This window comes from Oreochromis niloticus, linkage group LG8, assembly GCF_001858045.2.
Source record: "Oreochromis niloticus isolate F11D_XX linkage group LG8, O_niloticus_UMD_NMBU, whole genome shotgun sequence".
Taxonomy (NCBI): Eukaryota; Metazoa; Chordata; class Actinopteri; order Cichliformes; family Cichlidae; genus Oreochromis; species Oreochromis niloticus.
The window spans coordinates 730,802-752,639 of NC_031973.2; the positions used below are offsets into that span (position 1 = coordinate 730,802).

Genomic DNA, 21,838 nt, shown 5'->3' on the forward strand with positions numbered 1-21,838 from the left:
GCACCAGTGGCTTTTCTGCAGGTTCACACAGCATGAAGACAGACTGTGTCGTGCATCACTTTCTGTGGACACTTTAGCTTTGGTTAGCTTCAATGACCAGTTGAAGGAAAATTTCCCCTCTGATGTCGAAGCTGCGTTTAGCTAAATGATGTTTAATGAAGATGACTGTTAATTTGAAGTGGACAAATGTTTAAATGCTGCAGTTCTGACAGAGTCACTGGTATTTTAAAGGTGCACACTTGTGTTCTTTGATGCTAGTGCTAATGATCTAATGATACACCAGCTGAGGTACTATTGGACACCTGTAGCAACAGATCTAAAAGAGCAATAAAGTCGACCCTGGGAGGCCGTAGGAGTGGAGCGGTGGCATCAGTCACAGGATTGTTAACCTGGTGATTCCTGTTTACATCTTGTTTGAGAGCTCTGGGCTTTGGGATCAGTTTTTCTTTGATTTCACTCTTTGTTTAGTGCAAGTTATTACTCAGGAGGTCAGGAAAAGGTCACGGTTTGGATGAAAATGTGGCTGTTCATATTAATCCATTAACACTGATATACCCCTGATACCTGTACAGTGGTTTAAAATGTGATGCCAACCAACCCAGAGCCTCAGTGATGGCACATCTTATGTGTATCCGAGACTCTGGTTTCTCAGTATTTGATGCCCTAGAAGGATGAATGGATCATATGCCTTATATCAGTGATGTGCTTCATCTGTCTTGCCATGCATCCTGACTCCTTCCCTACAACCTTCCTTCTGCATCATGATACCGATGTTCTTCAGTAAGCAGATGGAGTTATAGAGCTGTTTTAGATGTTTGAATAGACGGGCTCATGCTGTGATCTCCTCCTGGTCTGCTCACGGCTGAAGTCATGAGGTTTCAGTCTGTTTTTTTCTGTCAGTTCAGTGGAAGAAATGTTGATTTAGATAATCGTTCCCTTTTCGGTTCCTGCTGAAGTTTGAGCTACAAATACACCATCAGTGAGTCATGCATGTAACAGAGATCTGAGACGGCGTTATGGCTTGCTGCTGATATTCCTGCTGTGCCTGTGCTCCAATGACCCTTCATGTCTTGTAGACTTTTGCTGTTGATGCATATGTTTTTAACAAAGGCAGGACACGTGGGGAGGGGTGATGGATCAGATGACAGATGCCACACAGGCGTCACTTTGACATGTAAAGACTGTATTGATCAGTTTGGGCTCAAGTGTCTGTCGCTGGCTGCTGATTGGCCACGTTCCTTTGCTTTGCATGAGTTTGCAGTAATGTCTTTGCACACCGTAGCACATCAGCAGTTGTGTGTATCTGACTCTGGGTTGTGTTTTCTTCTTCCAGATATCCGCGGCCTGCAGGGTTTCCTCGACCAGACGTCCCGCCAGGGTGTCGACGTGGCGTTGCAGAGAGTGGACAGGAACATCAGTAAAATCTTCACCAACCTCTTCACCACCATGAGGACCGAGGAGCTCAATCGGTACAGAGACACACTGAGGAGAGCCATCCTGCTGCTCAGCCCACACGGAGCGCACACATTTATCCAGCAGGTCGGTCCATCTCTGGTTTTTCTGGCGGGTTTACTGCAAAAAGTGGCCTAAAAATGCAATGAAGTGAGCCGATGAGTGTGATCAGTGTGTGAGTGTGTTGTGCTTAAGGTATCTGAAGGAAGACAAATGGTTCCCTGTAACCACAAGGCCCCTCTGAGGTCTTAGTAACCCTCACTTTATATTTAACCGTGTTTAACTTTAGATTATAGATTTTTCTGTGTCACTTCATTTTTTTCCCTCCTGATTCCAAAACTTCAGTTCTCGAAATCAGTTCACATCTCCTGACAGCAGAGAGTTTAACAAACACCTGCAGATTCACAACACTGCACGTAGAGTCTGCAGGTTTTCAAATACATCAAGCTCGTCTGTCACATAAGAACTGCCGAACAATCCAAATCCAGATCTCATCTTTGTGTGCACCACTGGAGCCTTTTCACTCTTTTCTGAGCTCCCAGTCAGACACCTCGGGAAGCTGACCCATTGGCGGTGTGACCCTGAGGGGGGAATTCAGTGAATTCTGGGAGGAAAGAAAGTCTCCAGGTCGTGCTCTTCCCCTGATGTGCAGCAGACTGAAGTATGCTGCAGTCTGCTGGTTTTAGCCGCAGTCCTAGATTTCATCGTCGATAATGATCCTCAGCATGAATTTCAGGTCAGTTTGAAAGAGAAGCTGATGTTTGCCCTCTGCTCAGGTTCATGGTGAAAGTGCTGAGTGCAGAGAATTAGAGAGATTTAAAAGTCTGTCTGGACATCAGGGAGAAGATGGAGAACGTAAAACTGACCAGATTTAAATGAAGTCAGGCTTTTGTTCCTGTGCTTGTAGTTTGGGATTCCACATTGAACTCGTGTGTTGGGGCGTCCAGTTCTCATCCCCGAGGCATCAGTTAGTCCTGTTTGTCAAACCTGCTGGTTTCCTTTGGGTGTCTGTGCCCTGCTGGGTTTTAGCCCCGGTGACTGAGATCTTTAACTCATCATTAACACAGACCCTGAAGCTTTCCTCAACCGACTGAGGTAGCATTTAATGGCTGAATCTAACCAGCAAGTTAAAGCCAAAGTAAAAGTGTCGGGCAGGTGAGCCAGAGATTTGTGCTTCTGCTGCTGAAACAATTCTGGCCACTAATTGTGGATTTTCCAGGTTTGTCAACCTGTTCAACACTGTAGGAAAACACCATGCAGGAGGAATCCTAATTTTAATCTTAAACCCGGGAATGAGTGTATCTGAGTGCACGTGTGCAACAAGTGAGCGAGTGCACAGGGAGCAAAAATATTTGTTGAAGAAATGAGTGAGTGCATGCAGGAAACAGCTGACCTGGTGAAAAACACGGAGCATGTGTGTAAAGAAAACTCGTCTACAAAGTGGAAAAAACCCAGCGTGCAAAATAACAGAAGAGCAGAGTGTGAAGCAAACACCTGAGCGTACCTGAGCAGCGAGCCGAGTGAGCGTGTGGCGGAAAAATAGAGTCTGCAGATGGATCAAAAAATAATGAGTGGCAGTAACGAACGAGCGCGTGCAGAGGTGGAGCGAGTGGACGTGAAAAATGTGTGTGTGTGTTTTTCTGTTTGTCCAACCTGCCCGTCCACGCCGGGAGCACTGATCATTTGTAAGCCTGTGTGTGCCCAGGTGTGAGCGGCCACCTGGAGTGACAGATGGAGGCTTTTGGCGCACACACACACACACACACACACACACAGAAAGCTGACTTCGTATATTTATTTGTGTCCTGTCTCATGTTTCACAGCCACTTTTGTCCGTGGATCAAACAGCCATATGTCTAATTTGAATTATTTGTCTGAAGCCTGACACTGAGTGTGTGTGTGTGTGTGTGTGTGTGTGTGTGTGTGTGTGTGTGTGTGTGTGTGAAATGCACACAGGGTGGGACGTTAAAAACAGCAGCTCAGACTCTTTATCAGTTTGAATCTGTGAAGCAACAACTCGACAATTCAACCTTCTTAACACAAAACACCAACAAAACACACGCACACACGTCAGCAGGGTTTATTAGAGGGAAATGAAAATGAGAGCTACTTTCAGCCGGGTCACCATAGCAGGAAGCTCCATCAGATGAACGTCCCCCAGCAGATCTGTGTACCCTCCTGGGATCGAACCAGGAATATCGTGCCTGTGAGGTGAATGTGTAAGCCGCTATAACAACAATAACTCGGGAGGATGATAAAGGACAGAGCAGTGTAAGTGATGGAAACATCATTAGACGTGCGACTTAATAAAAGGAAGCATCAGAGCAAAGAGAAGCGAGTGCGAGGAGACGTCGAGTTATCAGCAAATCTCCTCCATAGATGTAAAAAGTGAAAGTTGCTCTGACGGGTTTATTCTGGACTCTGCGGACAGGAAGCAGAGCCGCTTAAAACATCCCCACCTGCAGAGCAGCGGCTAACGGATTTCAGGAACGTTTTACATACATTAGCATCATTTTGTACAGGATGTCTGCAGATATGATATCTGTGTGATATACAGATATGTGGGCTGACTCCAGCTTCATCTCTAAATGTGTGGAGACAATAAAGCGTGATAACGCGGTCGTTAAAAGGAAGAATAGTATGTAATTTTTGAAACACTTTTCAGTGATCCTCTTTCTAAAAAATCCAACGTTTGTGTGCAGAATAAAGACGAGCGAGAGAAAAGTAAACTCTGAAAAAGGATACACAAAGATAAGAAAATGAGGGAGCAGGATGCACAGAGGACGAGAGAGAAATGAAGGAGAAGCAATAAAGAAGTGATGACAGAAGGTCAAGGATGAAGATTAAAATTAAGGATGGAAAACACGAAGAAAGCAAAAAGGAAAGAAGGAAAGAAAGACAGGAGGAAACGTGTGAAAAATGAAGAATGAGAGAAAGATGGAAGTGAATAAGGAAGAGGAAAGAAGGAAAAAGAAGGAAGTCGTGTGTTCAGTGTGTGTGTGTGTGTGTGTGTGTGTGTGCGTGTGTGTGTGTCTGAGCACATGACACAGGACCAAAACCCAGCTGATCAAACAAAGCTCTGATTACAGACACAGAGTTTGATCTTAAGGCTTGTTCATGATCAGGAATGAAACTGTATTTTTGTGATGTTCTGCCTTTGATCCGGTCAATATTTATCCGGGACGAGTGATCATAATTCATGTGTGATTGTTGCCACACGCACAAAGAAAGCCCCGCTGGTGTGAGCTGTTACTTGGCAGTGAGATGCACCGTGCAGCGCGGGGACGGGGAACCAGCACGCGGTGCGTGATCCGTGTGCTCGGAGCACCGGCTCTAATCTTTGGTTTTTAAGCTTCATAATCAAGCTTACGTTAAGTGTCAGTCATTACAGTGATCACAGGGTGATATAAGGCTACGTCATAAAATCCCCTGTGTTTGCCTCTGTGGGGGTGTAGCCCCCTGTGTAGCCCTCGGGGGGGGTGGGGGTTCATACTGTACACACTGACCTGTGAGTGTGAAGACAGACGGACAGACAGACGGATGGCCACAGCTGGCAGCTTCTTATCTGAGAGCTAACAGTGAGTAGGTGTGTTATAAATGTCCCGAGCTGTCAGTCAGCGGCTCGGCCCTCTTTATCTGCTCAGATGAAACAGTCAGACTTTCCTCTGCCCGCTCGCAGCACGCTGATAACAAAGCTAAGAATGTGTGGCCGTGTCGGCGCTCTGAGGCTGAGGCATTGTCAGGGAGAAACACGGCACTCTGGGAATTCAGAGAGTGCAAAGATGGAGGGAGAAGCAGCTGCTCCTTTTTTAAAATATCTCATCTGCACAGTGTGTTTCTGCTTCTTTTTACCTTTATGCTGCAAATAGTTCAAAGAGACTCATTTCACCTCTACGTGCTTCAGCTTCATCAAACCCTCGAACGTGCACAAACTGAGTCGGGAGAGGTGGAGGTGTGAAAGGACAAAGCGTAGCTACTATTCTAAGAGCGATTTGTTGCTTCAACTCAGAAAAATATCATTTAAAGATAAACTGAGATTATTATTAGTTCACATTGTTATAGCAGCAAAGTGAAAAAGGAAGAAAATAAAGAGAAGCAGCAATAAAATGTAACCTAAAACAAAAACACTGAACAACCACACTTAAAAATGTAAATACAGTAAATACACACACTAAACATACACACATACTGCTGCTCTGTGTGTGTGTGTGTGTGTGTGTGCGTGTGTGTGCGTGTGTGTGTGTGTGCTTAGACACTTCTCTCAGGTGTGTTTATCTAATAGTGTTAATGTCCATGGTTGACAGCATGTGTCTGAAAAAGAGCGGGAGGCTTGGGCTCAGAAACACAAATGGCTTCTGAGGGTGTGTGTGTGTGTGTGTGTGTGTGTGTGTGTGTGTGTGTTTTGATGCTGAGACATTCATTAGCACCGCGACATGACGGCGTAGGAGGGTGAGACAGAGCTGAATGAAAGTTGCACTCTTCAGTAATGTCATGGAAACCTGTTAAAAGCTTTGCCAAGTTTTCACACTGCCAAACACACACACACAGACACATACACACTCTCAGACACACACACACACAGACACGCACACACACTCTCACACACACACAGAGACACGATTTTAAAAAACTGTATCCATGAATCTTGCTGCCAGAACTTGTTCCTTTCAGTTGCGTTTTTCCTGCCTGTTTACAGTCTGCTTGGGATAAACTCGGTTTCCTCTCAGCATCTTCTTGTAAAGTTTGCTCTGAGCTCTGAGACCTGAGAGCTGCAGAACACACAAGTGAAAGAAGTGGGCTAGTCTCTGGTAAATGTGACTGGTGATCACATTATGAGCAAACCTCTGGATGCGCCCGGGAGCGCGGAGGATTCCAGTTTGGTGTGCTTTGCTTTTCGTGTTCGCCTCATGAAGCACTGACCTCCAGCACGCCGTGAGGCTGTTTGCAGCCACGTGTGAAGTGGCGTAGATGAAGATGAGCACCTCTGAGTCTGAGGCTGAGAAGGGTGGAGTACCCACTCCAGGTTGGGCCTGAGTTGCTCCTCTGATTGGAGGAGTTAAAGTATGGTGTGACGGAGCGATCGGTGCCGCATCAGCAGTGCTGTGGATGCTGGTGACGATGGTGAAGAGAGAGCTGAGTGTGAAACGGCCTGTTTACATCTCTGCCCCCACCTGTGGCGATGATACTACGATGGCACGTCCTCCAGATGGTGCCCCTGCTCTGCTGTAAAGAGGGTGGAGGATTTGGGAGAAGCTGGGAAAGTGAATAAAGCAAGTTTAAGATCATTTTCAGGATTTCCACCTGGTCTGCATACCCTAATCTAAATCTACTAGCAGAACACTTATGAGGCATGTGAATGCATGTAAGAGACATCATTTCAAAGGTTCCGTCACCTGATTTTTTTATCATGTGGCCCAAACCCTCACCCCACCCGGGAGGTCAGGGTTTGGTCACCTTGAGGATGTTAAGAGGTAAATGTCGCCATTATAACACCTGACGCGTTCGTACCTAATGAGACCGTGGCGTGCTTTAATGACAGTGAGCCCCTCTCTGTAATTGTGGTTTATTTGCTTATAGAACAGGTAACATGACCTCGTGTCGTTGTCAAATACAGGTGTGTAATCATGGCTGATTCAAAGGTTCGCCTCTCCTTTGAACAAACGCTGTTAATTATCTGCACATTAGATTAGGATTCACTGCTGAGGGTCACCTGTGGAGTCGTCCTCCGCTACACTGAACATGGCGTTTCGTTCCAGCCTGTGCTGTTTGATATTACCTGCAGCTTCGTGCACAGGTTTCTGGGCGCAGCGTGGTGAGCAGCGGATTGCTTTGTTAGATGTTGGCGGTGGGAGGAAAAAAGAGAAAAGAGAGTTTTTCCCTTCAGGCGGAAGTCTTCTGCTTTTTTCCCATTTTCAATTCTAAGACTGGAGTTGGTGTTAAAAAGTTGTGTTGCTGCTCAGTTCATCGTCTGTGAGCTCTTTGAGCTCCGGCTTCTTACCAACACAAGGTGTGATCAAGAGGTGGGCGGGGCTTCTCTGCTGTCTGTGTTACTCAGAAAGTAAAAGCTGTACCTGTGAGCGATTGGCTAATTTTTTTTTTTTTAAGCTTTGGTAATATTTAATATGAAAGCTTAATTTTCATAATGCAGCAAAAACATGTAAAGAAAAACCAAACAGGCCACATTTTCTATCCCGACATGATCTTCCACTTTCAAGAAGTTTTATGCACTGTTAGGTGCACGTAGACTGTGAGGCTATGCCATAGTGAAAAGTTTGGGGCTAAAATGTCATAAAAACTGCATGCAATCATTTCATAAATTGATTTATTGACAAGCAAACACTGAAAACATGTCCCTGCATATTCTTCTCCTCTACCAGCAAACACAAAGTCAGCAGGAGAGTCGCTTTGCCATTTAGTCAGTAGGTGCTCAACAGCCTGATTCACAAACCTGAGCCTGTTGCTTTCACTCCTTCGTTGAGTTTGAATGCCTTCATCGCCAATGTTCGAAAATTATCCAATTTGTATCACAGGTCTCGATACACATGCTGTAAATCCAGTTTACCGGAACGCACTTCAGTCGGGATCGCTCTGATCAAACGAAACATTGTTACTCTCGTCTTGCTGTCATCACATGATTCTCTGCGTACACCTCTGACATCACAGGGACGCCTATACCTCTTTTCCCAGCTCGGCTCGACTCGAGCTGACTCAGAATCTAAAAGTTTTTTAATACCTGCTTGGCCAGGGTTGGATCTAAGATGACTCAGCCAATCTGTAAGGTCGACAGCTCACATGCCACCGATTGGCCAGTCAGTAGCATCACGCGATGAGTCATGAGAGCAACTCCTTCACAAAAACCAAAACCACCATTGTTTGAAACCTGGAAACGGGGGAAACACAAACCAACACAGCGGCTCAGCTGTAGCCGTAGCTCGAGCAGCCTCAACATCATCATCCAGACCATGTCACGTTGCTATAGCGACCCCACGCACATGGGGATGATAGTCAGTTGCGGTGGAAAACAACAAAAACCAAGTTGAGTCAAGTCAAGCAGGTACCAGTGGGGAAAAGATGGAGAGCAGCCATCGGTGACATCATACAGAGAATAATTCAGCATGAGGAGGAGCCAGGATGGTGGTGGGTTGCCAAGCGGCTTGCAGGAGGCACCTTGCACGACTCCTGACTTCACTCTCAGCAGAACGGTGTTGATGAAAACACCGTCAGCCTCAGCCTACGCCTCCGTCCTTTGTCGCTGCTTTGGTGGAGCAGAAGCATTTTAGGAGGCACGTGTCAGGTGGCGCCGGCGCCGCCGCTGCTCTGTAAATCCTAATATGTGTCATTTCTTTTTGTTATAACAATGATGGCGGCATCACGAGGACGCTACGCTGGCTTTTGTTAGCACCTCCATAATTCTCAGTCAGCTGTGAGTAGACTGTGTGAATCATTACAGTGTGTGTGTGAATCCACACACACACACACACACACACACACACACACACACACACACACACACACACACACACACACGCAGAGGTGGGTTTCTTCACACTGCGAGCTGCCATGTGTGCCAGCGTTTTGCTATGGCATCAGTCCCTGACTCTGCTCTGTCTGCCTCCTCTCTTCCCGTTATTTACCTCCAGACTTTTCTGACCTTTCCTTTAGCTTTTCCTTCCTTCCTTCCTTCCTTCCTTCTTTCCTTCCTTCCTTCCTCTCGTCCCTGTTTCAGTTATTTTCCTTCCTCTCCAGCATTTCTGCTTCCTGTTTATTCTTTGCACTCCTTGCTTAGCGTCTCTTTATTATGTCCTCTCTTGTTTTCATGTCCATCTTCTCTCATCTTCTTTTTATCCATTTTTCATTTATTTTTTCTTCCTCATCCCTCGTTTCCTTCCTTTCTCATGCCCTTGTGTACATCCTTCTTCCATTGCATCCTCCTCGCCCTCTTGCCTTTTTCCTTCTCCTCTTCTCTCTGACTTTTATCTGATGGTGAAGAGTATGAGACAGAGAGAGAGGATAAATCACTGGAGGAGTGAAGTTTAGATTGGGAGGTGGGACGAAGCTCTCGGTCGCCAGAGGAGACACATTGACTGACGGGATCCTATCACGCTGCTGAGCAGTGATGGGTGACAACAACTACTCCGTCTGTGTGTGTGTGTGTGTGTGTGTGTGTGTATGTGTGTGTGTGTGTGTGTGTGTGTGTTACATGTCCTCGGGGCAATAAACCCTCCTACAGCAAATAGAAAATGACCTCAGTAAACACAAACAGCCATTTTCTCCTCACAGACTCTGCTGTTTGTTCGCCTCGTTAAAGGGAAGCTGTGAGTTTTTTTTCTGATGGTGGAGAAAGAAATCTGTGCAAAGGTTTGTATTAAACACTAAAAGGAAAGAAAGGATGCTTTACTTTTAATTCCATTAGTAGATTTTTAAGCTTTTCATCTTTGCACAAACTATTCATCTTTCAGGCAGCCTGACAAATAGTTTCTTCCATGATTTCTCAGACCTCAATGCTCTCCTCACGTCTGAGGAGTCTGAGCTCTGTCCATGAATGATAGATTATGGAGATGTGATTTAGTTTGACTGCATGTACTCACTGGTGTAGAATCAGGTTGTTTGCAGGGTCACTCAGACTTTAAACTCTGATCATCGCACAAAGACTGAGTCACGGTTTTGAGGTCTGTAATACCTTTATGGGTTTTTGGATTTCAAGTAAAGTGGCTTTATTGTCATTTTAACCATATGCAGTGGTACAGTACACAGTGAAGCGCGACAACATTCATCGAAGACCATGGTGCTACTTATGACATATACAGAACAGAACGATGCAGACACACAGTGCAGATACAACAGTGCAGTAGAAAAGTGCAACAATGACAGTGGGCTGTGCAAAAGACTGAGCATTGTGCAAAAAGTAGCTTGATGTATGAAGGTGTGTGTGTGTGTGTGTGTGTGTGTGTGTGTGTGTGTGTGTGTGTGTGTGTGAGATTGAGCAGATTTCTGATCCGTCCTGTTCTAGTATTTGTCTTTATAGCTTAGTTAGATTATTAGTTCGCTTAGCCTCTTCTCTGTGTTTTGATGAAGTCAGCCTCTGTCTCCATGTTTGTCTCTGTGTCAATTCTGTGTCTCAGTATTAGTTATTTCCTGTTTTATTTTGGCGGGCTCATGTTGCATCCCATGGCTCTGTTACTGGCACTGACAGTTTATTCATTTTTGTTGTTTTTGAGTTCCTTGGCGATGGAGTCTGTGAGCCAGTCGTGTTGTCTTTGTTGGCGTTTGGACCTCCCTGTGGTGATGACGGCGTGTCGCTGAACCACGCTGCTGTTGCTAAGCGTTGATGCTCAGCCCCGCCCTTTTGTTGCAAAGTTTGAAGTCAAACTTTTCCAGCTGAGGAGCATTTCTAACCTTTTATTGTGATGATTAGAAGCTTGGCCATCTCCTCCTCTCCCGCCGAGACATTTTGCTTTGCCTCGTGAACAACAGGTCGGTCTTAATTGACTTGCCTCCTGAAACAAAAGTTAAAAGGTTGAACACCAAGAAACCTTTGCACAGTCAATGAGGCTCTTTCAGCGTTACTTTGACCTTTTGAGTTTCAGAGTTTGGTGTCTGAGGAGAGTCGGTACAGTTCGTGTGTTTCTGAGAGGCGAGTTTGTCCTCAGCACGACTCGGATGCAAACGGCAGCCCAGCTGTTAGGCTTGTAAATGCTTGGATTAGAGAGCTTTCAAAGACAAGGTTGCTAGTTCCACTTTTCGAGCGTGTTTCTTAATCATCGTTAATCGCCCTCAGATTTGTTTCCCCATCAAGATAGTCCTCGTGGGACACGCGAGAAGGACAGCATCGCTAATGAAGTGCAGGAGAGGAGGAGAGAGGAGAATTCAAGAAAAGGCGAAACCCTCTCAGCCTCCATAGGAAGCAGGAAACAAGGAGAAAAACCTCTGACACACACACACACACACACACACACACACCACTATGTGTAATTTCAATAGAACAAGAAGAGAGAAAACGAGACAAAGGAAAAAATCTGAGTTTGATCTGAATCTGAGCGAGGAGGAAACTTCAGGAATAATCGGAGTGACGTCTGCCTCAGCACAGGACTAAAGAACATTGCTGTTAAAGGCTGAACGTTTAGAATGATTCAAACATCCATCATGGATATGAAATCAAACTTTGTCCTCATAATTAATTCCCACTGAGTGATGGGTGGGTGTCAGCGTTGAACCTGTCTCAGGTTTCGGTCACGTTCAGTCCTTAAATCTGCCGATAAGGCTTCACGTGTCTGTGCTCGTCTCCTGTTTGTCCGTTTTAATCCATCTTACAAAGCTGTAAAGGCTGAACTGGAAACACATCGGCTGAATCACTGGAGCAATGAAATCTGTGACTCCGTCATCTGGAACCAAGCTAGGTCTTCTCCATCCATGTGGGCTGGGGGTGAAGGTTCACCCTCTAATCATGAAAACAGCAGCGCCACACAAATTCTGTAATAAGGGGCAGCCATCACAACTCGAAGACGTGCTCGCCAAGAACAAATGAGTCAGTATAATAACGGTCTTTACAGCAGGCCATTATTTGTGTTCAGGCTCGTGTTCTCCGAGGTTGGACTTTCTGTAACCGTTGTTTGGCCCCCATCGTCTCGTGTTCCTGGCAGCAGTTACTTCCCAGAGCCCCCGATAACAAGAAGTGCTTCTTTGCTGGGAACCGGACACGCTGCTATTGTAACGTCACGTTACTGTACGGACAGCACGCAAAGCTGAAAAGGCTTACTCGTGTTTCTGTGAATGTTGTAGTGGTGCAGGTGATGCGGCGGTGCCTCCCGTAGGTCCCTCGAGGCCGTCGACACAGAGCCGGCTCGGCAGGCTCGCACACTGCAGATGTGACCTGTGCTCCACCCACAGAGCTGAGCACATTTAACAGACATATCTGTGTGACGTGATTTTCGTCCCCGACGGGAGGATCAGACTGAAGGCCGATGTTCTTCCAGTCCTGCTTCTCTTCATCGATCTGCCTGTTTTTGCTGCTGCTGCTGGTGATGAGGAGAAACTCAAGTTACCTGTAGCATCAGCTCCTCTATTGTTTCCCCTCACTGTGGTTTCAGTGGTTGCCATGGCTACGTGGCGAGCTGCGGCAGCGAGTTAAAGTAGTTGAACCAGGGGGGAAAAAAAGCTGATGTTCACAGTTCGCCCTGAAAACAGTGGAGGTAACCTGTGGCTGTCTACGGCCCTCGGTGTCCGGCCTACGCCGACCCTGTCAGCAGCTGTCTGCGGACGCCGTCACAGCTTTTACCGTCGGTGACATAACCGCAGGACATCAGGCATCACGTGCAGTGCAAAGAGCGCCTGCATGGGTGCATAGGGAACTTTTACAAAGGTTAAATGTGAAAGTGTTTGGTGCCTAAAGGATAAAAAATAAGATCAATAAAATCATGTGAAGAACACTTTCTTTATAATAGTTGATTTGTCCAGCTGTTGGGATGCACAGAGATCATCTGGCGTCTAAAGAGTAGGAATTCTTTCAAGGCCTCTGACACGGATAACCAGCAGGAAGTGGACTGACGTTTGGACACACAGTGGATAAATTTAACACATGCACGCTCGTGTTAATGGGGTGTGATGGCACATCTGGTTACTGGTTTTGTTTCGTGTTGTGGTGGTTTATATATATTTTATTTAGAGAGGTGGCTTTCGTTGACACGCGTGACACCAGTGATCTTTATAATGGAAGACCGACACCACCCATTGGTTAGTGAAGTCCTGTCGTAAAGCCTCTGAGCATGTTGGTGATGTAGGTGGCTGGATGTGGCAGAGAGCTATGGGGCTGCCAGATGGACCCATTACTCACTGCATAACTACTTATGACTGACAGCTCGTTAGCCAATCAGATTACCCGGACCAATCGAGCTTTCTGACTGTAATAACAAACATAATTGATGAAATTAGCTTCATGTTGTGTTTGTGTTGTATATAAGTTAGCAACAGATGCCACAGTGTTGACTGAGGATGGCAGATGGGATGACTGCCCCTGCTGGCCGAGAGAAAGAATGCAGGCTGAAGGCTCTTCAGCACTGGCTTCAGTTTTCATAGCAGTGCTTCCTTTTTATCATCCTATCTTATGACACGAACTGTGGATAAATAAAATAGTGTTGTCTGAGTTCAGGGAGAACATCAAATATTTCTTTGGGTCACTCCTCTCCTGCAGAACCTCACGCTCGCAGATTAAAAACATAATCTGGGCTGGGTATGTGCAGAACAGGTCATTTTGACCCTCTGGTACTTTTTATCATTCCTCTCACTTGTGTTGTTTTCTCGTTTTTGTCATTTTTTTAACAAACCTTCCAGTTTTTTGTCTTCTTTTAACAGTTTTTTGTTTATTCTGCAGCTGACAAACCAATTAAAGCTTCATTAGGCGAGGAGAGAGAGCAGAGAGTGACATGTAGCAAAAGAAAAGCAAGTAGTCATCCTCCGTGCGGCACGATAATTGATCTCACCCACATCACCTCTCTGCTATAATTGGAGCACTCACTGTAAATGCCCCGGCCTCTGTCTAATTGCCTGGAAGGAGGCGGAGGTGGAGAATACTTGACAAGCATTAGCGCTGATTGGAGATCAGCACCGCAGACGTCAACTTTGGCTGGTCGGGTCACAGCCTTCACACAAACTGAGATTATAGAGCGAAAGGTGACCTGCATGCGTAATTTTGAATGCTTCAGGCAGGTCGTTGCTAAAGGACACGCGTTAAAGAGCGAGGAAAAGATGCCAGTTTTGTCTGAGGACTTGTTGGACGGGCTGACGTTCTTGTGTGCAGACGCTGAGAAAGAATCAAGCTTAAAAACGAGGAAGGCAGAAACATCCTGATGACTCAGTACACTGTGAGACTTCAAACACGGAGCCAAGGCTGTCTTTGGCAGCTACAGCTGAAGGTCATGCTAGGGGGCGCCTGACTTGGTACAGTGGCAGAGGACTAGAGGAACTCCCACACCAAAGCTAGCAGTTCTACTTGGAACATCTTCATTTAATGACCATGACTGTTGAAAGGAGCTGAGGTGAATATGATCAGGATGGGTTGGACCCACTGCAGAGATGATGTATTTTGTCTGTCCTGGTAAAACCTGCAGAAGTAAGACATGAAGTATGATACTACACTGATACACTGATAATAGAGCAAAATGGTCCCAGTGAGGCTCCTTAACTGGTGAACATAAAGTAAAAAGTGGAAGAAAGTAGCATGCTTAACTAATGGACACAGTTTTACTTAATGAAGTCAAAATATCGAGTGAGGAAAAGTGAAAATCTTTCCTCTGGGATAATAACTGACTGCTTTTTTATTTTATTTTGTAGGAACCTGACTTCCATATTTTAGGCCAGCGGTCCCCAACCTTCTTTTGCTCCACGGACCGGTTTAACGTCAGACGATATTTTCACGGCCCGGCCTTTAAGGTGTCGCGGATAAACACAACAAAATAAAATGATACGAGCAAGACAAAAACTGTGGTAGTGTAACTTTATTAGCAGCGTCCTCCTGAAATGTGCCAACAACATTTTGAGTAACATCCCCTGAAAACCCTAAATTTCATACCCGAGCCTCAACTCTCGCGGCCCGGTACCGGTCTGAGGCCCGGGGGTTGGGGACCGCTGAATTAGCCCATTACTTTGTTCAATTAAAAAAATACAATGAGATAAGATGAGAGGGCTTCACTGCCTGCTGTCAGTGGTAGTACAGGGGAATATCACCGTAATGCAAAAATACATAAATAATGACTGTAGAAAATGAGTCTCCCACTTATAAAGTAAATAAATGCATAAGGCTGCATGATACCTGCTCTGTGCTGCAACCCACGAGCTGTACTGTGTGTAGCCACACTCAGCCTGCTTAGATCAAATATAGCATGTGAAACAGAGCCGATGCATTTGCATGTAATCTATATTCCCGTAATAGTCTGCTCCATCACATCGACTCGTCGCTGTGAAAGTAGCAGCACGTCACTGCCAAAAGCTGCAGAGACGACCCGCTCGCCCGTGTTCACGGCCGGCAGCCGATGTAAGGGCATTCGCGTGACAACCTCTCCCTTGGCAGCGATACGAGATGGATGAGAGATGGATAGGAGATGGGCTGACGTGTCGTTTGTCACTGAGGGAGTGGTGGCGGCGGGTGCTGTCATTTGTTTGGCTGGCGGACAGCGCGGCTGATAAAGCAGCGGTCTGACAGGGCTAATCTGATATCGGCCCAGAGAGCCAAGGAAACACAAGGCGGCGCCCGGGGCAGTGACGTGCGGGAAACGTATCGAATCATCTCTCAGAGCACGAATCGCACCTGTGCGGCGACGAGGGCCGAGTCCTAAATGCAGACACCAGAGGAGGCCCGGGGCCCGTACCATGAAAGAGCGAGCCATGTCTGGCTTCAAGTTTCTATCATTTTCTGTAATGCGGGAATAAAGTTGCAACTTTCAGCCTTTCGTAGGATTGCTTTGCATCTGTTCATGAGCTTTGCTTCAGTTTGTAACACAGGATCATATCAGAGGAAGAGACTAACAGTCTCTTTAAACTGGGACCAGGAGGATTCCTGATGTTGTTCCTCAAGACACTAGAAGCAGTTCAGAAATGCAGTAGAAGGCACACACTTGGCATACACTCACGAGACACTTTATTAGGCACACCTGTAAAATCTCCATGTTCAGCTTGTGTGATATTAAACTGTTATTGAGGTAACAGTGGGCGGTGTACAGGGCACCACCTGATCTATATTCACAGACAAAGTATTGACTGACATAACTCAGGTCTGTCAGTCGTGCCGAGTCTCCTCTGGACCCTCGGGTAGAGCGCCCGCTGTGAGGGGCGTTAAGGATTGGATGAAGAGCAAACGAGACGTGTGCCCTCATGTCTCTGTTTTCACTCTTCATGTGATTGGATGGCCAAATGATGAAAAATGAATGAGACAGATTTCTTTAATGTTTCATCATGTTTTCACTCCGGCACCCGCCCCCTACTGTTACCCCCCAACTCCACCACGCACACACTTCCTCAAAGAAAACTTCAAAATAAATAAATATTCATCTGACGTGTGGAGAGACACATTCCCCAAAATAATCCGTCCTCATCTCCAGCTGATGGAAACACAACCTGATTCTTATTTCTGGGATTTTGCTGGAAATTTGGGTAACATTTCGACTCCGACCTGCTGAGACAGAGATTGCTTCTTTCAGCACACACACACACACACACACACACACACACACACTGGTAGCTTCCACATAACAGGACCCAGGAAACATGTCCCTCTCTTATTGTTTTCCTCTCTGTTGTTTTCTTCATCTTTTTTCAGGCTGTGAGCTTCAGTCATCCATCTCTGTCTCCTCATCTCTCCCCCCTCTCTCTCTCCCCTTCCTCGCCACACTTTTTTCTCAAGCCTCGCCCGCCCACTTTGTGGCTCTCGCTGTTATCCTCTCTCTCTCGCCCACTCCGCCTCCCTCACACACACTTCTCTGTGCACTCTCTTTGCTTTGTCATATTCCATCTGTCTTGTAACTCCAGAGTGTGCACACACGCATACGTACTGCACACTTCTTTTTATATCTGTCCCAAAGCAGAGAGAGGATGAATGGAGCGCAGCTCACAGAGCTCTGCACGCATGTCTGAACGCAAGCACGGCCCAATACGCGTAAGCAAAGCTACGCTGCAGTATAAGCTTTGTTTAGATCAGCCTGCCTGGTACTGATGTGGGTCAGATCGGGCCAATGACATTCAAAGAAACATGGAGTGAGGAGTGTGTCTGACCTCCTTACTGCACATGTAGTCCATCCTCATGTACACGTTGTGGTATTTTGCACACAGTCAGCTCCATCAGGAATATCATGAAGGCTGAACCGTTGTTAGTCCATTTCACCTGATTTGGTGCAAATCAAAGTGGTAACAGGTGCAGTGGAGAGCGGACAACACTCCAGGTGTTGGCCTCAGACTGTTGCTCCCTCCTTACCCGTCCTGACTGATTGTTTTCCGGAGAGCTGGACGTGGCTGTGGAGGAGCAGCAGCCCAGCAGCAGGGCCAGTATCTGCTACTTAGTGTGAGCAGGAACAGCCAGAAGCAGTGCCAGAGCCCTGCAGGCAGATCACGTGCATGCTTCTCAGCCCTGATGTCCTTTGGTAGGCCCGACGCTCGCAGCCCGGCGCCGTGCAGCTCGATCGGCATTCACCAGAGAACATCAGAACTGGCAGGTCTGCTGCCGAAGCCCTGTTCTCTTCACAGATGAGAGCATGTTCACGCTGAGCACATGTGACAGATGCCACAGCGTCTCCAGACTCTCTCACATCTGTCACACGAGCTCAGGGTGTACCTGTTATCGGCTGCTGGGCCGATGCCCCGCTACGGCCCCGTCCAGCTTCTCCTGGTGTCTCCTCCACACTCTCCTCCAGACGCAGCAGACCTCCATGCGATGAGATTTCCACCCCTGCAAAGAGCAAACTGGAAAAAAATCAGTCGGGAACCGTAAGGAGAGAGCAATGGGCTGCTAAAGCATTCCCTTTGCCGGCCGTGTCTTATTGTTACCTCTCTGCTGCACCTGTCACTTTCATTTGCACCAAAGCAGCTGAAATACAATCATGGTTTACGCTTCATAACCGTACAGACGGATATTCCAGACGTTTAAGTGATGAGCGAGTGTGGAAAACTGCAACCAGCAACTTTTCTCTGGGCCAAACAAATAATTTTAATGAACGTTAATCGGTGTAAACCAAACAGCTTCAGTCGTGGCTTAAAGACTCCTGATGTGCTGTCGCTGTGCTGCTGTAGTATTAACAGAAACATGGAGGAGATGAAGAGCAGCTGCTGCCTGCTGTGTGTCTTTCAGCATCACTGAGGTGCAGAGAGACGCGGCATTAAAAAATCTGTTTCCATTTGTTGATTTCTAACATGAAAAGCAGACCTCTGGTTAATTTTTAAAGCATTAATTAAAATGTCTGAGATGACAGAAATGACAAGCAATTACAAAGCACTTGGTTTTGTGTCTGTTTATCATCGTCAGTACGGAGCAGACAGTTTGTCTTAATCTGTCTTCAGATGCATGAATATTCTGCATAAAGAGGTGGACGCTCACCTCCCCTGATCCTCTAAGTGTCTCCAGTGATGTTACAGTGACTGGTTAGAGGTGTGGACCAACCTCCAAGCATATGTGCTATGGATACATCATTGAGGAAGAAGTTTAGGCTTTGGTTAACGTTCGTTTCCACTGGAAATGTGACAGGTTCTATTTTCTGGACGTATTCTTGTTTAGCATGTGGCTGAAAACCTAACCCCACCTGCTCGCCTAAATACATGATCAAATCAAAGGTTTATTTATTCAAATAATTATTCATTCAGGAGAATGTGCCTGCTCTAAACCCCTAACCCAGCTGTCTTATGGCGAGAGGCAGGCTGCACCCTGGACAGGTCGCCAGTCTGTCTCAGGGTGACCTAACCCCACTAACTGCATGTCTTTGGACTGTGGGAGGAAACCGGAGTACCGGGAGAGAACCCACAGGGAGACCATGCAAACTCCACATAGAAAGACCCCGGCCTGATGGTGGAATTGAACTGAACAGTGCTAAACACCGTGCATCCCCCACCATATACCAATCAAGTCAATTTTATTTGACCAAATTCCATTAAGTCTAATGTTTTACAGTGTACATATGAAACAAAGTTAGATGGAAAATTCATAACATACATTCATAAGTCAGTCACAAGTCCCCTAAATATCCAGAGCAGCAAACACAAATGGATCTGAAGGAGCTGAATCATCTTCACAGACGTCTTCATGAATATTTTATGCTTTGCTGTCTTCATGTTTCCGTAAAAACAAGCATCCATCTCTAGAGATGAAGGAATCAGAGTAACCGCGTGTTTAGCCATTTATCTGTTGCTAATCTCTTGACCTTCTGACCCGGATGCTCCCTGAAGGAGAACAGATTCTGTCACCAGTCTTCCGGCTCTCTGCCGGCTTGTTGGATGTGTGACTTTCTCCATGAAGCCAATCACCGAGAGGTCAGCCAATGAGGATCCTAACAACGAATAATGACCTGCAGCGAAGGCAGCGCTGTGCGAACATGTCTCTTTAAAACATTGTGTTGATGCAGCTGCAGCTCGTATTCCTCCAAAACAGCACTTATTTCTCATTAGGCTTCTTCTTCTGTTGCTGGTGGAGCTGCTGTTTTCATAGCTTTCAACAAACAAAGTAATTACGCGCTGATTGCAGATGGGCTGTTAACGGAGACTTTTTATTCCAGCTCTACTTTTAAACCAAGAGGCTGGGTGATAAAAATGTATGAGTTTTATTTCTGTCAGCATATAGCAGAGGCTCTTTTTTGGAAGCACCAAATAATAAAAGAGTGAAGCTTGAACTGTAGCTATCACTACGGTGCAGATAACGAGTCGAGCCACTTTAAATGCTAATAACAGTAACATTGTAGCTTTATAGCAGTAGTTGTACTCCCCGACCCTGTTTTTGATGCATGCTGTTGGATAAGGCTTGGAGCTGACTGGTAAACTCAACAAAGGCAACAACAGCAACTATAATTTTCTAAGCAAGACTCATATTTTGATGCACTAACATTCAGCATTTCATCTTTCTGAGTCACAGATACATTCATAAGTTACCTTTTCTTCATTTGCTCAATGGTGATGTCTTAAGTCTTTGCACGGTCAGTTTGGAGATCGTTCTTAAAAAACTTTGACCATCGAGTCTCCTCTGGGAGGTGATGGGGTGGATGGATGGGTCAGGCGTCTGCTGGTCATTCTTGCACTTAACATTTTCTTTATCTTTGTGGACTGAACCTTAAAACTCTGCTAGAATGAGAACAGGCAATAAGATTTGTTCCACTTCAGCTCATTTTTGAGGACCTTCTGTCTGTTATGTCTTTATTTTCTCACAAGTTGCCCGAGTTTGATGATGTTTCTCCAAATTGTAAATAGTGTTGCACCCAATGCAAAAGTCTTCAGGTGTTGCCTGGGTGTAGATAAAGGCATGTCTGCAGTGAGCTTCGGAGCCACACTGCATTTTGCCTTTATGTCCTTTGGGTCACAGCTGTTTTCCTTGAGCTTATGAAGTCATTTAGAATAAAACCCATGTTCATCTTTAGTGTCCTTCTCCACCTTATAGGTCACATGTTAGTATGGCCCACTGTTGTTTCAGTGTAGCAGCAGTCTCTAGTGGCTGGAATATTATGGAGGAGCTGACGTTAAAGACGTTCATGTTACGTAAGGGTGGGAACAAGTGGGCTAAAATGTTGGGTCACAGCATACAGGGCAACATTTAAAGTAAGCTTAGGTCAAGTTCCTTAATAATATAAAAAAAGCAAATGTGTGCACATTGATGTTTCAGACTAAAGTGGCCAATCTCTGACCTCCGGTGATGACATCACAGCTCCGTGATGCTGAGCTGTGTTATCTGCTTTGTCACCAGCAAGCAGTCTGGTTCCCAAAATAGCTCCTCTCTCCCCCAGAGTCTGGAAACTTTATGCTGTAAGGCAGCGTCATAAATACACCCTCAATCTTTTATCTGCAGAAACGCTTCCACCATCTGTTTGTCTGAGAGTTACCAACACGGCTTCTTAGAAGGTAGCAGCGCTGCGTAAAACAGCAAGACCTCCCCTGGTGTTACAGTGGGATCAGAGGGAAAAGGCATCCAGCAGCAGATCTGCAGCTTTTTTTCTTTTGCATCGTCCTTTGGCCCATTTTTCCCGTTTATGCTGTCTGTCACGCTGCTGACAGAAGAATTAAATCTCAGGGCTGTAGGTATTGTGACTTTCTCTGGATGGCAGCTCCTGGCAATTATTCTGAAATGTAATAATGTGAATGCAATTTGTCACGACTGGAGCTGCAGAGAGAGGGGAGAGAACAGAAAACGTCAAACAGGGCTGGGAGGAGGGGGAACGGAGGGAGAGGATGGAGAAATAAAAGCGAGCGAACAAGAGAGGGCCTGATTGGTCACACTGTCAGAGGGAGATGAGTCAGTCAGGTTGAGCGGCGTCACCGTTTTCTGCTGCTGTCATCATGTTTCCTCCCGTGTGCTCGCTCTGCATCCCGAAGGCCGTGCTGCGCCTCCCTCCTGCTGCTCCACCGCTCCATACCGGCCAACATGCATCCCATTTCCAGCTCACACGTGGATCAGGGAAATGGGACGCAGGCCTTCTGAAGTATGCACTTCCTACCTTATTGACTTTCAAACCAGTAAGGAATTCAATCTGTTCTGCCCTGTAAATATGCTTGTCTATTGATTTATGAAGGAAACAAGTAGTTCATCCTTAAAATTTCCCCCTTAAATAATCCAACACTGATTGATTTAGAAAAAAAGTTCTTGCATGGACTGATTTTTACTTTAGCTGTGCATCTAAGCCACATTGACAAACATGTTGCGGTAACACTGATCACA

The 21,838-nt window shown here is 46.1% G+C and overlaps 1 protein-coding gene across 3 annotated transcripts in view; it reads left to right on the top strand.

Annotated features, from left to right (window-relative positions):
- The window catches only part of grid1b (glutamate receptor, ionotropic, delta 1b), a 578,026-nt gene that overhangs the window by 393,448 nt on the left and 162,740 nt on the right, over positions 1-21,838 (top strand). For all 3 annotated transcript variants that reach the window (XM_019362378.2, XM_025910012.1, XM_025910013.1), the window contains exon 4: positions 1,334-1,539. In XM_019362378.2, coding sequence (XP_019217923.1) covers positions 1,334-1,539 — 206 coding nt within the window. The remainder of the gene's footprint in view (positions 1-1,333; positions 1,540-21,838) is intronic.